This window comes from Saccostrea echinata, unplaced genomic scaffold, assembly GCF_033153115.1.
Source record: "Saccostrea echinata isolate AGI-Se365-2 ecotype Australia unplaced genomic scaffold, CSIRO_AGI_Sech_v1 ptg000056l, whole genome shotgun sequence".
Classification (NCBI taxonomy): domain Eukaryota; kingdom Metazoa; phylum Mollusca; class Bivalvia; order Ostreida; family Ostreidae; genus Saccostrea; species Saccostrea echinata.
The window spans coordinates 3,570,710-3,587,485 of NW_026889805.1; the positions used below are offsets into that span (position 1 = coordinate 3,570,710).

Here is a 16,776-nt window from a genome sequence, read left to right on the forward strand (position 1 = left end):
AGTTTTAGTTTTAGACTTTTATTTCCTCTAAGGCCATAAAGAAAACATTTCATCTGATCAAAGCTTAATTGATGGATACTTTTTTTCATAAAAAGGATCTCAATATATACGCATTTTCATTTCCCGTGTAATTAATTGATATGAGAAACGTAAAAAATTAGGTTTATTTGATATTTGTATTCAACATCTACCATTTCTATATCTGATTAATTTCTAAGGAATCTTAAGTTGTTTGACGACATTTAAGATAAAATGTGAAGAAAAAGAACAGTGAACAAGCTCAAAAGTCCATATAAACTATAAAATTGAAAGCAGGGCTATATTATATGACCCTCTTAAAACAGAGGTCGGATCAGGTATCATGGACAAGTAAGCATCCCCTGCTCATTGGTTACAGTGTACTCCGTATCATGAATGGGCAAAAAAAAAAATCGTAAATACAAGAGTGAAAATAATGGCCTTACATTTTTTGAAAGACGCCAGTCAACATTCAAATATGACGGCAGCTTGCAATGACAAACAAGATTATGAAATATATGGAGATAACGAACAGTATTCAAGCTCAAAAGTCTATTAAACAATACAATATAGGAGCAGAGCAAACATGGACCTCCAAAACATCAGAGGTGGGATCAGGTGCCATGGAGGAGTGAGCATCCCCTGCCGACCGGTCACACCCGCCGTGTGCTCCTTGTCATGATCGGAAAATAACGGAAAAATCCGTCGACAATTCAGTGTGTAAATAATGGCCTAACAATTAGTATGAAAAACGTCAGTCAGCATTTGACTCAATGATAAATTGTATAAACCATTGAATATGCGAAATTTTGACTTTGACTTTGAAGGAAATATCGATATCTTTCCATCATCAACATATTTGTCAATAGCTTGCTTCTTTTAGATATTGTTCATATGTAGAGCATGCTCTTGCGTATCGAAACAACTGGGAGACATGAACTCTGTATACAATAGATAATGGTACATTGCTTAATAAATAAATTGACGACAGAAAAGTGGAAATCATCACGTTTATCACAAAGTTTTGTTGTAAGGTTGCCATTAATATCTTATAGTAAAATTCTATAATATTAAACAGATATGCCAGACTCTGTGCTGCCTTTTATTTCGAGATCAAAGGGATATTTCGAATGAACGTAGGAGTGAAAATGAATACAGCAAGCTTGAGGTAGAAGACAGCACAAAGTTTGAAACATCTGTTTCTTATTTGGATGTTTTACTGACTTTAGACGATAAGGGCCAACTTACAACTAAATTGTAATGAGAACAAGATGACTTTAGATTTACGATCACCAACTTTTCTTTTTTTATGAAGAAATATTCTGCTGTCATGTGCATATGGTTTTTATGTCTACCAACTTATTTGATATTCAAGAGCATGTCCTGATAAAGATAAGTTTTTAGATCGAGAGGAGCTATTGACAGATAAGTTAATGTTTAAAGTCAGCATTTCAAAAATACCATGGTCGTTAAATTAACCTTGTAAGCAAATATATCCTACCATTGGGTCGTATTTAAACTGACATATTTCATACTTATAATATTTTTTTTGTTTTTCTTATTGTAGCATGTTAAATAGATGACTAAAATGGATTGAAAACACCTATTCCCCTGTACATGAAAGAACAAGATACGGTTTCAATACAAATCTTGCCCTGTGTTTCCTAAAAATGAAAGTGCTTTCTGAATCATTGAAATTCCATGCAGAAAGATAACTCAAATCATTTTTCTCACATGACCTACTAAATGCTAATTGTGACATCATAAACTTATGAAATTTCCCGTATTTTCTTAAAAAGTTGCAGAAAACATCAATTTTCAATGGAATTTTCTTTCAGATAATATTGTCCACAGGCATCGCACACAAAGATTTTGAGATATGTGATTTTTCAAAGAATTTTACAGAACATATCCGAAAATTAAAGTGGGCGACGGCTGTGGACACTATATTCTTAAGGAAAATAACCCTTGAAATAGGTTATTTTTTAGGCTTTTTCTGTTTAAAATAGAGAAATACATGAAAATGACGTCATATTTCCATACTGGTACTTCTTCATGACCTATTCTTTCCTGATTTATCACAGTCATATACTCAACTAATATTTAAGCCAGTTTCAAATTTTTTTAAAAAAATATTAAATTTTTAGGGCATAATAAAGCTAAAACCGTGCCTTCTTCTTTCAGAGATCAGAAATTAATTTAGATGACCAATCAAAATTTAGTACCATATACCACAAAGGTATGCAAGGCCGTGTTAGACCTTGTACAGAGTAGATGTAAGTGATAAGGCTACAATGTATGAGACAATTAATGAGTATCAATAATTCTGTATAGTATTTGACATGACTGAATGGATCTTACTCTGAAGTACTTTTCATTTAAAGGCAACTTTTTAAGTTGATGTTATCTTAAATGATAAAGGCTTTACGTTAGGGATCAGATAGTGCGAGTCAGCATTACTGAGGAAGATTGATATGGCGTTGTAGGAGCCAAATTAAACACTTTACCTGCTCAGCAGACAAAATCCTTAGCATTGATCAAATTTGATTACTTCTGATTTTTTGTTCAATTCCTCAGTTTATTCAAAAAAAATAAATAAATAAAATAAAGCATTAAAATTTACAAGCTCAAGTTCTCAGAAAGTAAGCTATATATACCCACGAAATCATATTCCCTGTAGGCAGCACGATCTAAATAAAAGAAAAGCTGTATATATCTTATGATTAATCTGGATTCCAATTCAAGTTCACATGATCGAATTTCAAAGAAAATAAAAGTATTAACAGACGCAAACAAATATGGAAGTCGTCCAAAAATAAGTAAGAATCTACAGTAATTACATACTAACTAATAATCAACAAGTACGTATAAAGTTAGCATTAATTATATAAATAATTCTATATGAAGATTAAACACGTGTGAATGTTCAGGAGATGATGCCTTAAATAACCTCGATTTCAGTGGCACAGTCTGCATCGATAAAGATTCTTCAGATTGAGATAATGTTCAAAACTGTAAAGCTTTCCCGTAGTTTGGAATAGGCCTTGATGTTTTCTGTTTGTGAGACGACAAGAAGGTCCCGAAAACTATAAGACCTATCAATGCGTTTCCCTTTCCTGTGAATCTACAAAATATACACACATATAAAAATATCATATAAGAATCATGAATACAGAGCCATTAAATGCTGAATTAAGAAACCGTTTATTTTTTTTAAAGCAGCTCTTTGGTGAAGAATATCACTACACATACAATCTCACGTAAATGAAGTATGAGTAAAATGATGCAAAGTTGTTTATTTCCCAAAAGAATTATAGAAGTCTTAAACTTCACAATACAAGCTCCGGGTTTTTATGTTTTTATAATTTGTACAAAAAAATTAAAATATTACTGGACCGGTTAAAATTGTCTAACAAAAATTAGCTGTGTTTCAAATCCCTTATACTTATACTTTAAATATATAACACACTTCTGAAAACCATTTTTTGTCTTGAGGGACTTTATAATAAGAAGTTTTTAGATGAAAGTGTTAAATTTTTCTGCCCCTTGGTCAATCACTTCCCACTTTATTCCAATATATTTATCTTTTTATTTATACTGTGAAAAAATATTGAAAGTGCGGCAAATCTCGAGATTTTCCATCCCTTCACGAAGAGTATTATAAAAAAATACTCTAGTCTGTTTACAATACTGATAGTAAATAAACTTTCATGATAGAGACTAAAACTTTCAAAGTTTCTTCATATTTGTATTTATGATCAACGTTTACATTTTTTAATCTCATAATTGCCGAGCTATGACGCCTCACAACCGTTCATTTATGATGTCAGAGTCTATGACACTTGGTTGCAAAAAGACAGAGGCAAAGGAAAATTTAAAAATAAAATAAACGGAAAATTCTCTGTTTTGGTTTTTTTTCCACTCGCGAGACACGACTTTGTTCTATATTTTTTTAATCTTGTCTCGCGCTCAAAAAGATATATATATATATATATATATATATATATATATATATATATATATATATATATATATATATATATATATATATATATATATATATATATATATAGCCCCACTCTTGAGATAAATTGCATGTCCAACAACAAAATATTGAATATCTTCTATTTTTCAAATCCTGGTGTTATTTCAAAGTTCTTCATTGAAGTGGACACCCTCAGTAAGTAATTATATAAAAAGACTTGCACAATAGCAGGGACCTCCAAAAAGCCAGCATGGAAAACAGTAAACGATGATAACCGGATTGAAACAGATATCTATGGGCATGCTGCAGTTGTTGATGAAGAGAGCCATGCTTCTGCAATCGACGGTTCTGCTCCAGCATCTCTGGGTATCCACCTGTTGACAATACCACTGCACTACAGGTTCACCAAAGTCGAGCTAAATGAAAAACTTTAAGATAAACAGTCATTGACCCCCCCAAAAGCTATACACAATACAAATCTGTGACCAGGGCATAAAACACAGACTCCTGGAAATTCAAAGGAGGGATCAGGTGCCAGGGAGGAGGAAGCATCACCACCTTTTGATCAGACACACTGCAGTGAGTTCTAGATATTGATCAGGCAGATGGAAGATTTCGTAGTCAAGTTCATTGGAAAATAAGGCCTAACAAATATAAGTTATATTATACTTTGCAAGAATATTAATATATGAATATTTAAATTTATTCTAAAGTCCTTACATTGCACTCTAAATTAAGAGTTGAAATATGAAGATAACGAACAGTATTCAATCTCGAAAGTCCTATGAAACGATACAAACTTGAAGCAGAGCAAACACGGACATCAAAATAAAGAAGTGGGACCAGGTGACATAGAGGAGTGAGCATCTTCTGTCGACCGGTCACACCCGCCGTGTGCTCCTTGTCATGATCGGGAAATAACGGAGAAATCCGTAGACAGTTCAGTGTATAAATAATGACCTAACAATTAGTATGAAAAACGTCAGTCAGCATTTGACTCAATGATAGGTTGTGTGTGCTGACAAGGTCATTGTATTGACCGTAAAACTTGCGAAAAGGTGACTTCAATCGAGACTGTTGATGTCCTTCTTTCATCAACTTGTTTGTCAATAGCTTGTCTCGTTTCAGAAATTGTTAATAAGTAGAGCATGCGCTTGCGTATCGAATCAACTGAGAGACATAAACCCCATATGCAGGTGATAAGGGTATATTGCTACATAAGTAAGGGAAGTTGACGATTGAAAAGTTAAAGTCATCACGTTTATCATAAAGCTTTGTTGTTAGGTTATCATTCTGATAGAAGGGAAACATCGAACCCTAATAGAAATCTAGATAACTATGTTTTTCAGTCGTTTCTTAGATTGATGTCGGATTATTCCGCTAAGTTTCTGTGGCATTGAAAAAACTACACGCCATTTCCATGAATTTTCCAAGACTCCAGGTAGATTCTTATTACGGGAAATCAAAAGATTTCATCACTTGTTTTCTATCATTTGGGAAAAAATATGGAATCGGAGCGTAGTAGTTTCCGTCTTTGTTTTTTATTTCCCATTAAATTGCAATATACGAAAAACATTTGCCTAAAATACTTTTCCATACCTTTTGATTTTTACGCCCCCGTATCGAAGATTCAGGGGTATATAGTTTTTGCCTTGTCCGATCGTCTGTCTGTCTGTCAGTTTGTCCGCAAAAACTTTAACCTTGCCCATAACTTTTGATTGGTTGGAGCTATGACCTTCATATTTCACATGTGTATTCCTTGTAAGACCTTTCTTTGGGTACCAACATATTTGACCCACTTTTGCAAAATTTTATGAGATTTTAACGTAGTCGATAATTTTGGAACAGTCGGTGCTTGGGCTTACAAACTTTACATGTGAACATGTGTTCCTTTTGACAAAACCTTCCTTAAGATACTGACAACTCTGACCCTTTGACCTTGACCTAAGAGTTTGACCTACTTTTGAAAAAAATTAACCTAGGCCATAACTTTTCAACAGTTGTGGTAGGGCTTTCATTTTTCACATGTTTTTTTTGTAACTAGACCTTCCTTTGGATACAACAACTTTGACCTTTTGACCTTGACCTAGGAGTTTGTCCTACTTTTGAAAAAAACTTTAACCTTGGCCATAGCTTTTTAACGGTTGGGTCTACGGCTTTCATACTCCACATATGTAATCCTTGTGACATGACCTTCCTTTTTGATATCAAACATTTTAACTATTAGACCTTGACCTAGGAGTTTGGCCTACTTTTGAAAATCTTTAACCTTGGCCATAACTTTTGAATGGTTGTTGCTAGGGCTTTCATACTTCACATATGTAATCCTTGTGACAAGACCTTCCTTGGGATACCAACAACTCTGACCCTTTGACCTTGACCTTGGAGTTTGACCTACTTTTTAAAGACTTTAACCTTGGCCATAACCTTTATACATTTAGTTTTAGGGCTTTCATACTTAACATGTACATTGCTTGTGACAATACCTTTCTTTTGGATAACAACGACTTTGACCCTTTGACCTTGACCCAGGAGTTTGACCTACTTTTCAAAAATTTAAACTTGGACATAAATCCCGAATGGTAGGTGCTATGGCTTTCAAATTTCACAGGTATATTCCTCGAGACAAGACCTTTCTTTGGATACCAACATTTTTGATCTCTTGACCTGGAGTTAGACTTTAAACTTCGCTATAAGCTGCCATACGGGGGCATCAGTGTTTCACAAACAGATCTTGTTATTATTATTTTTGTTTACTTTATATTTGTTCACAATATACACTGGACAAAATTGCTAACGCACCACTTATTATTCTTATTTGTGAATTGATCACATTGGTCCTTGACGTTGCGACGGGAGCAGTCTCCCACTAAAAAATCAAATGATATACCCTGATTGACTACCATATCGCTTAGTAGTCATCCAGTGCCTTGGTGTCCCTACCAAATCCACCCAACTTCCGGTTGCCCCAATTTTGTGGAACAATCTTGATATTATTGTGTGGTGCTCACCTAATGCGGTCGATATCTATTGTAAACATTTTTATGATCGTTAATTCATTTTCAACAATTTTTCATAATCATTTAATTCTTTTAATTTTTTACAAATTTCTTCAAAGGAACCCACTGCAGACACCATACTGGCTGTCTTAGCACGCTCTTCTAGAGTGAAACGCCGCATACGGTGTAAGTTTTTTTCTGAGTTTTTAATTTGTACAAACATAAAAAACACAACCACAAAAAAAAAAAAAAAAAATAGTAATTAATTCCACCAAAAAGTATGAATGTGATTTTAATTTTTTCTATGAAGTGGTTACGCTTCAGTAAACATTGTTATTATTTATCAGGTAAAGCATTTAAATGTCTCATTTTATACTAAAGTAACATAATTATATATCAAAAACATCATAAACAAGTTTTGAAAAGAAAAATGTTAATTTATTTAGGTGGCGCGTTAGCAATTTTGGACTGAAAACTTAAGATAATACAATGAACCCTGTGAGTTTGTAGTTGTTTTGTGTACCTTCAGACAGAACTTTTCGCCTTCCCTCATGGCCTGTGTGACTTCATTCAGCTTGGTAGATAAGACTTCTCTGATGGATGGATGCTTGGTGTTAACGAGAACAGCCAACTCAGCTATAGGAAGAAGATAACTAAGGATAAACAGATTGTGCTTTCCATCATGATGAACGTTATGTTACCTCTCTTGATAGTAAAGCTTATACATTTAATTATTATAATTAATTAAAAGAAAAAGTAATGCGAAGTTTTTATTACTTTATCTGAAAAATGAAAAAAAAATTGTATATGTATTTATGTCATAATTAGCGGTCTCATTTTCTTTTTTTTTTTTCATTATATGTGACAAGTCATAAATAACAATCATAAAGCTTTTAACATGTCAACAACAAAAATGATACAATTTGCTAATATACAGAAGAATACCATTCCAATTCTTATGGACAGCAAACACCACGTAAAAGTCAGTTCGTACGTGATCCAAAGTTGCACGGAAAAGAATAGGCTTTGACATAAGATCACTTCTCAACCTCTCCATATCCTCGGAACTCTTTACTTTGATTTCCCAAGAGTGGTCCAAACCCACTCCAAATGTAGTTCTACGGATTAAAAATGTTTCCTTTACTTTAAAATTAGAGGTGTAGATCATTTAGTTTACTCTCTTCCAATCGATTTAAATAATTTGACATTAATGCAAAGCATATTGTGATCATATTGAAATATTAACTGTTCATTAAATAAAATATTCATATCATAACTGAAACAAGCATAGTTTATAACTTTAGATATTTCTGGTCGACATCAGGTGCTAAGATAGTGCAAGTCGTTGTCCGTTTTGATTTTCTTGAGATGGCGTGTTGAAGGGCAAAATGTCCTCTATATTGAGACTTCCCTCAGAAGTCCTGCTGAAAATTGAGCCTCATCTTATGGGGGAATCTAACTCTAGAGTCATACTTTCCCTCCAAAGCCATCCTTTTCCCCCGGAGACATACCCCCTCCCAAAAGTATCAAAAGTTAGTAGCTACCCAAGGGGGAAGCCTCCCCCCGCAAGACTTACTCTAGAGCACGTGATTCTATTCCCTAAGGGAATGCCCACTTTTTGGCCATGTTTCCCCGTTGTGATTCTATTCCCTTAGGGAATGCCCACTTTTTGGCCATGTTTCTCCGTTGAAGTCTTGCTCTGGAGTAAAACATCCTCACTCCCCTATCAAATTGACGACTTATGAAAGGAAATGGAGGATATGAATAATATATTTTAATCAATCGTACGTTATACAAAAATGGTACTCATGCTGTCTTCTTAACTTTCAATTCATACTATATTAGACATTTTGGTGTGGTGTCCTTATCGATGGTGGAAAATTATCGTACTGACAGAAAAAACAGCAATAACTGTTTTTTTCATTATATGATTCAACGATTAAATTGATACAAAATGATGAAGTAGACATGTCAAGTTTCTTGTTTACATTTGCTCAAGTCCTAGCCAAACCTTTTGAGAGAATCGGAGTTAACATAAGCAGAACCAGTATAAATTTTGCATTTGATATCTATTTTTGGTGCAATGTAGAAAAAATAAATGTTAGGCATAGCATCAAAAGGGGAAATGGGACATTATAAGACACAAAAATGACAGGTTACCTCTTTGATGAACCAAAAAAGTTATTGATATAAAGGGGATTTCCTTTTACTCTACTGTATCACAAAGTCTGGGGTAGGGCAACCAGACTTGCAATGAACATTTTCAAGCGAAAAAATAAAAGAATTACGTTCATGAAAATAGAAGGGGGAGGACCCCCACCCCTGATTCTATGCGCATGAATGTTATGTTCACCTTGTCCACTCAAGAAGCAGAGATCTACCGTATGAAAAAGAGGCCTAGGGGTGGCTATAGGACTTCCAATGAACATTTTCAAACTAGAAATTGCTAAAATTTACATTCAGAAAAGGGGGGGGGGGCAATTCTTCTCCCTTCTCCGATTTTTTGCAAGTGAAATAACTTTCAGAATATATTCGCTATTTTATATGAGACGGGGATATTCAGTCTAGAACTTCTGCCTGCTTAGAAGATTCATTTTGTAATGAGTAATATGATTTGGTTTCATGTTATTTTGGACGTCTCCATATGAGTGAAAAATTCTAGAACGGGGCGTAAAACAGTTTATTACATTTTCAACAGTGAAATACTGTGATTTATTTTTTGAATAAAAATGATATTCTCTCACAGTGTGAAAAGATACCAAAGTGATAGTCTCTCACAGTGTGAAAAGATATCAAAGTAAGAGAGAGTAATGAAATATATGGAGATAACGAACAGTATTTAAGCTCAAAAGTCCATTTAACAATACAAAATAGGAGCAGAGCAAACACGGACATCCAAACATTAGAGGTGGGATCAGGTGCCATGGAGGAGTGAGCATCCCCTGCCGACCGGTTACACCCGCCGTGTGCTCCTTGTCATGATCGGGATATAACGGAAAAATCCGTCGACAATTCAGTGTGTAAATAATGGCCTAACAATTAGTATGAAAACGTCAGTCATCATTTGACTCAATGATAAATTGTATTGCTGATAAGGTCATTGTATCGACCATAAAACTTACGAAATGATGCCTTTAAAACGAGACTGCTGATATTCTTGTTTCATCAACTTGTTTGTCAATAATTTACCTCGTTTTAGAAATTGTAAATAAATAGAGCATGCTCTTGCGTATCGAATCAACTGAGAGATATATACCCCGTATGCAGGTAATGAAGGTATATTGCTGCATAAGTAAGGGAAGTTGACGATTGAAAAGTTAAAGTCATCACGTTTATCATAAAGCTTGGTTGTTAGATTACCATTAACGTCTTTTTCAAGTAAATATCCAAATATGAAACAGATGTGTCAGACTCTGTGGTACCTTTTATCTCAAGCTCACCAGGATATATCGTATCGACATATAATGGAAATAGCCATTGTTAATTGACAATACGTCATCGATATATCTAAATGTCGAATTGAAGGCCACAGCAAGTGATTTCTTCTTTTCACGTAAGATTTTGGACAAATTCTGCTTCATATGAATACAAAAAGGTCTGCTAATAACGGGGAGCAATTGGTATCCATAGGAATTCCAATAGATTGTTGGAAGACCTGGTCTCCAAAAACCACATAGATATTGTCAATCAAAAACTCAAGCATCTTTTTAATGTCAACTTCAGATGTACTTGTGTGTACAATCAGAGTGTTTTTAACAAAATAATTTTGCAAACGACCAATGACAAGTAAGTAATTTTACGAGTTCCATTTTTATTGAAAAAGCAGCTGTCATTGATATCAAAAAGCCTGGACTTTAATTTATCGTGGGGAATGCTTGTATATAAAGTTGAAAAGTCGTAAATTTTTAAGCTGTTGATTTTGGTAAATCTTGTGATTTCAAATTTTCCAAAAGTTCCTTGGAATTTTTAAGTATCCACATCTGATTTACACCACTTCTCGAATAAATTGTTGCACAGTACTCTTGAAAATTCTCCTTCACTACTGTTAATATCTTAGTGAGGAGTAAAGAAAGAGGCTTGGCTGAACATTTACTGGAACCCTCTATGTATCTTTGTTTGTAAGGATTTCTATGATGTTTCGGAATCCAATATAGAGATGGTAATTCAAATTCATTTTGGTTGTTTGGAATTTTAAATATATTCAAAACTGACATATGATTTTGAAGAAGTTCTTCTTTAGAAAGGGAACTATGAGTATAAGTTGGATTACCACTTGTAGAATTAAATCCAAGTTCCTCTAAAATACATTTAATATAATGAGCCTTACAAACAAAGACAATGTTACCTGCTTTAAATATATATATATATATAATATATGTATCCAATATATATATATATATATATATATATATATATATATATATATATATATATATATATATATATATATATATATATATATCTATATATCTATCTATCTATATATATATATATATATATATATATATATATATATATATATATATATATTAGGGATGTCAACGAGTACCCGGTTAACCGGGTACTCGATCGAACGTCCGAGTATCGAATACTAAAAATGGTACTCGGTTACTCGGATCTGCCTTTTTTTTCTTATTTCAAAGTACTTATTTTTATCAAAAACTTATCAAAAATTAACTTAAATATGCATACGTTAATTATAGCGTGTAGCCTTCTACACCAGTAAAACACCCATTATCGCCTGTGGCTGTGTATATACAGTAATTATTGATCAGTCACCCAGCTCTTCTCACCTATTCTGGTCCTTAATTTTTGGATGGCTTCATTGATTGTTTTCAGTGGACATCGATTGTCTATTATCTTTAAATCATTTTTAAATTATTTAGTTAATATACGCAACGAAATTGGACGTGCACAGAAATGCCGCTACCCACTTCAAAAGTGAAGAAATATTTAGAAATAACTAAAGATTCAAAATAAATGTTGAAAGTCAGTTTGTGTAGTAAGTTTAGTGTCTACGGGGGAAACAATCAACATATGAAATTGTTTCCCCCGTGTACACTAAACTTATCAGAATATTAGACTAGCAATCCCGACAACGTCCGGTCCTTCTCTTTGGCTAGTCTGATAATAACAAACCTGCGTAACAGATTGTCCTCCTTTTGATGAAATAGATCCTAAACAAGAACCGTAAACCATTTGTAATTTTTGATGTATTAATTGTGTCTTTTGGGGGCTCAAGAAAATTAACACACTTGTATTTACATCTTTACCGAGTACCCAGGTACTCGATCGGAAAAACGTCCGAGTAACCGATTATCAAAAATTGACCGATTTGACATCCCTAATATATATATATATCCAAAAGAGTATTCTTGCGTGTAATATAATATTTATACAGTATTATACTATATTTATAAACTTTTATATACTTGATTAAGTAAATTTCCGATTCCCCAGTGCATTTCCTGGGCTTGTCGGCAAATAATAGAATGCGTTGTCATAGACAAAGATATATAAAACAAACTTCATGCATGTACAAATGATTAGGCACTACCTTTTACTAACCCATCTGACTGGGATATGTTTGCCAATCATTGTCAACCAAAATTATTTTATTCAAATCTTACTGGGAGAATTCCATCCCTTACAGAATTGATGAATAATATAATCGGTATCTCAGCCTATGTGCAGCCTATTTTTTATCTATATTTTCTTTTTGTCCTAAATCATAAACGAAATGACTTTAACATTATCCAAACTATTACTAAATAGCAGACTATAAACTGTTTGTAGTAAACTAAACAAAACTACTACTCAGTCTTTAACTTTTACCTTGAGTTGACTTGTGTCAAGTTAACTACGTCATCTGAGACATTAATCGTTCCCTCCTGTCCCCCGGAGCATAAATTGTACAAGGACTGAGGGTTCTCCTGGAACTGATTCCACCATATAACCGTGTATGGCGGAGCTGTTGATACATCAATACCTGTCGCGTTCATCTTTGGTATCTCCCAAAATTCTGGAAACTGCTCTTATTTAAAATTAATGATGAAGATCTGCGCAGCACTTGAAAAAATCTACTTAACTTTATCCGGATGATTTTTAATTTAAATCCGGGACTTTAAACTAGTTCTGCAGAGTAACTGTTTGAAGTTTTTGACTAATAAAATCATTCAAAATATATTTCCACATTGTCCGCTATACTGAAATGTTGGAATTCTCAAAGATCATACTTTTTTCTTTTTTACAACTGTACAATTTGACATACCTTTTGTGGAATATCAATGCATGAAAAAAAATTATCTTTCCAATTTACAACAGAATCTTGAGTTTAGAGGAGCAATGTCATAAAGCATTTTATGAAGTAAATAGAAGAGGTTAAGGAAAAGTGATCGTTCTCGAAATTATGTAAAACAGTACAAATTGTAAACAGGGCATAAAATAAGAGACTGTTTTGATCAGGTAGACGGAGTTGTCCGTAGTGTTTCATATAAAAACATAAGGTATGAAACATGTTAATCAAACTTTAACCCAATTAATGATAGGTTGTATTTGCTAACAAGGTCACTATAACGACCATAGAATTAACCAAATGCTGACTTGGAAGTTTTTGGAATCTCCGTAACATCAACCTATTCTTCATCAGCCTGGCTCGGTTTAAATATTTATCATACTCAGAGCATTCTATTGTGTTGGAATTTTCGGGGTTCCTGTTCACAGATTTGTATTGTTCGTAGTATTTTTCAGATCAATCACTGCACGTTATCATCATCCTTTTCATATTTGATAACAGAAGGTTTTTGATGACAAAATGACAACTTAACTTTATGATAAATGTAATGTCTTCAACTTATCTATCGTCAACTTCCCTTTCTAATGAAACAATATACCGTTATCACCCACGTAGGGACTTCAAATCATTGACAGTATCGAAAATCTCAAGACTTTCAACGTGCTTTGCAATCTATTCATATTCTTTAAACCAAATTTTTACTCCACAATCCCAAGACGTTTACGACAGATCATAAGACCCTAATTTTAAAAATATACAATGATTTATATTGAGGGGTCATAAGATTCACAGAGCACTCACTTCAGGTATTTTTGACGTTAGACGACGTGTCAACCTGATTCCAGCTTTTTCATAGTTCTAAATATCCTTCAGTTCTAGACTTTTCATGTCTTTTGTCATGTAAATTTTAAATAACTAGAGAAAGACATGTTAGTTATTTCTGAAATGTCTTTTATTGCGTATTGGATATAAGTGAGATCTGAAAAATCACTGTCTATACAGTTAAGCGATAAAGTATGGAACCAATATTACATCAAATGTCCTCGCGATAAAGGGGGTATTGAGGTTTTGCAGGAGTTGAACATCAATCCTTCCTTCTAACAAGGCTACTACTCTTCGGACACTTCTCCTAGATACGTGTGGGTAATCCCAAAGATCATGTAAAAACAGTGTTGTCTACTTCGGATATTTTCCTGTCTGCAGACATACATTTTTAATAGCTCTAAGCTCCAATACGTTCAATGACTTCGTCATTTTTGGCTTTGTCTTTACGCATTGAATACCTATAATAAAAATGATAAAACAGTCAATTTTTTTTCAAAATTGTGCCAAATGACTTTTTTTATGAATATTGTAGCGAAAGATGAAATAATCATTTCAATAGTGATTGTGAATGCTTTTCAAAACCAACACAGGTTGTAACCACTGTTGAAATAACGCTCACTATTGAAATAGTGATTTTTGTTTTGAAATGCATTCTCCACCAGTATTGAAATCATTATTTCAATAGTGAACGTTATTTCAATAGTGGTTACAACCAGTGTTGGTTTTGAAATGCATTTTCAACAACTATTGAAATAATTATTCCAATAGTGGTCGCAACAGTGTAATTTTCAATTAAAAAAATGTCTATGTAACGTAACCTTGCGAAAATTTTGACATGTTCCGCGAAGCATGTTTGATCTAAATGATATAGTTGAATATTTTTAAAAAGTCATCGGAAAACACCAAATCTTTGCAAAGTTAATGGAAAATACATATTTTTTATCTCCAGAGTTTCAGTGGTTTCATGCAAATAGCGATCTTTTCTTGCAACCCTCGTACTGTTCTTCATCTCCATATTTTATTGGACATATTAAAAAAAAAAATAAAGAGTAATACGATTTTAAAGAATTTCTCCTTATAAAGGGAATTATGAGTATAAGTTGGAATACCACTTGCAGAAAAAAATTCAACTCATTTAAAATACAATTAAAGAATTGAACTCTACAAACAAAGACAATGCTGTAAGCTCTTTTGATTGTTTGTTTAACGTCCCTTTCGAGAATTTTCACACTATTGAAAGTTTCTTCATCCTGATCAATACATAGGGATCACAGCTGGAGTGGCCGGTCAACAAGGAATGCTTACTCCTAGACACATGATACCACCTCTGGAATTTCCAGGGGTCCGTGTTTTATCTCCTCTTTACATTTTTGTATATCTATAAATGTTTTAGAAGATCAATTCCTAGCTTCGCCACACTGAGCAAACGCTCGAACCACTGCGCTACGCGGGCAACGGAACTTGCTTTGTCAGCAGGGACCAGTATATTTTGATCAGATTGATTAATACATTGCCGTCGCGACATTGTGTCGTCACAATAACACGCTTTTTTCGTGTAAATTTCTACGTGTAGCTATACACAAAAATGTCATTCAATTCAATTTTATAGTTGGCTTAGTTAAAAAATCATCAAATGTAGATATAACAAAATAATAAGATTAAAAACAACTCTAAAAGGTGATAGGTAGCATTTCATTCATGTGTTCATACAAGATCCATGTGTGTAAACTTTATTAAACCTTGAGAGATCATGATGCTACAGAAAACTAGATCTTGGATTTAGCTAGGATTTATTGAAAAATAGTTATAGTTTTACAAGACAAGGTAAAAATGATCTAAAAATTAGGCCATGTTTCTTCTCATTTAATCAAAAATAGACTCTAAAACTGATAAAATTAAAAACAGTTACCTAACAGAACATTCATGTTTTACGGAGCCATGAGTGTATTGCATAAAGAATTTTTTTGGGAGGAAGAATTTTTGTTTCATTTTTGGATTGTTTTTACTTTAAAATCGTAATTTTTTTTCTCAAAACTCAGTATCATCAAAATGTACGCTTTTCCTGCACTTTATACAACTATTCCTCACGATAAATTAAAAACTAGGTCTTTTGATACCCTAGGCAACTGCTTCTCCAATAACAATGGAAATCAGAAATGTTCATACACTGTATCTTGTGATTGGTCATCAACAAAATTACTTTGTTGTTCTACACACAAAATTCTGTAGTTATTCCTAAAAGGATGCTGAATTTCCTCATTAACAAAATCTATGTATACTTTTGAAACCAGGTCTTCCAACAAACTTTGGAATTTTGATAGGCACTAATTGTGTACCTATATTAGCGGAATTTAGATAGGCAATAATTGTGTACTTTTATAAACCGACCTGTTTTCATATTCCTATGAAGCATAATTTATTCAAAAACTTTTGCATGAGAAGATTTATTGATCGATCATATGTTGTTTAACGTCCAATTCGAGAATTTTCACTCATATAGAGACGTCACCATATACCGGTGAAGGGCTTCAAATTTTGACCTTTACTCGACACTCAAGGCCATTGAGCAGTGAGGGATCTTTATCGTGCCAACGCCTGCCGTGACACGGGACCTCGGTTTTTAAGGTCTCATCCGAAGGATCCGCAACTTTTAC

General features: G+C 33.5%; 1 protein-coding gene across 1 annotated transcript; it reads right to left on the reverse strand.

The window, feature by feature from the left end:
- Positions 1-2,865: 2,865 nt before the first annotated feature.
- Positions 2,866-13,051, reverse strand: LOC133173365 (uncharacterized). Its single transcript, XM_061308352.1, has 5 exons — positions 12,838-13,051; positions 7,948-8,120; positions 7,526-7,638; positions 4,225-4,419; positions 2,866-3,142 (listed from the first exon to the last, which is right to left on the reverse strand). Exons 1-5 carry the CDS (start codon positions 13,002-13,004, stop codon positions 3,008-3,010), a joined length of 783 nt encoding a protein of 260 aa, XP_061164336.1. The 5' UTR covers positions 13,005-13,051; the 3' UTR covers positions 2,866-3,007.
- Positions 13,052-16,776: the final 3,725 nt, after the last annotated feature.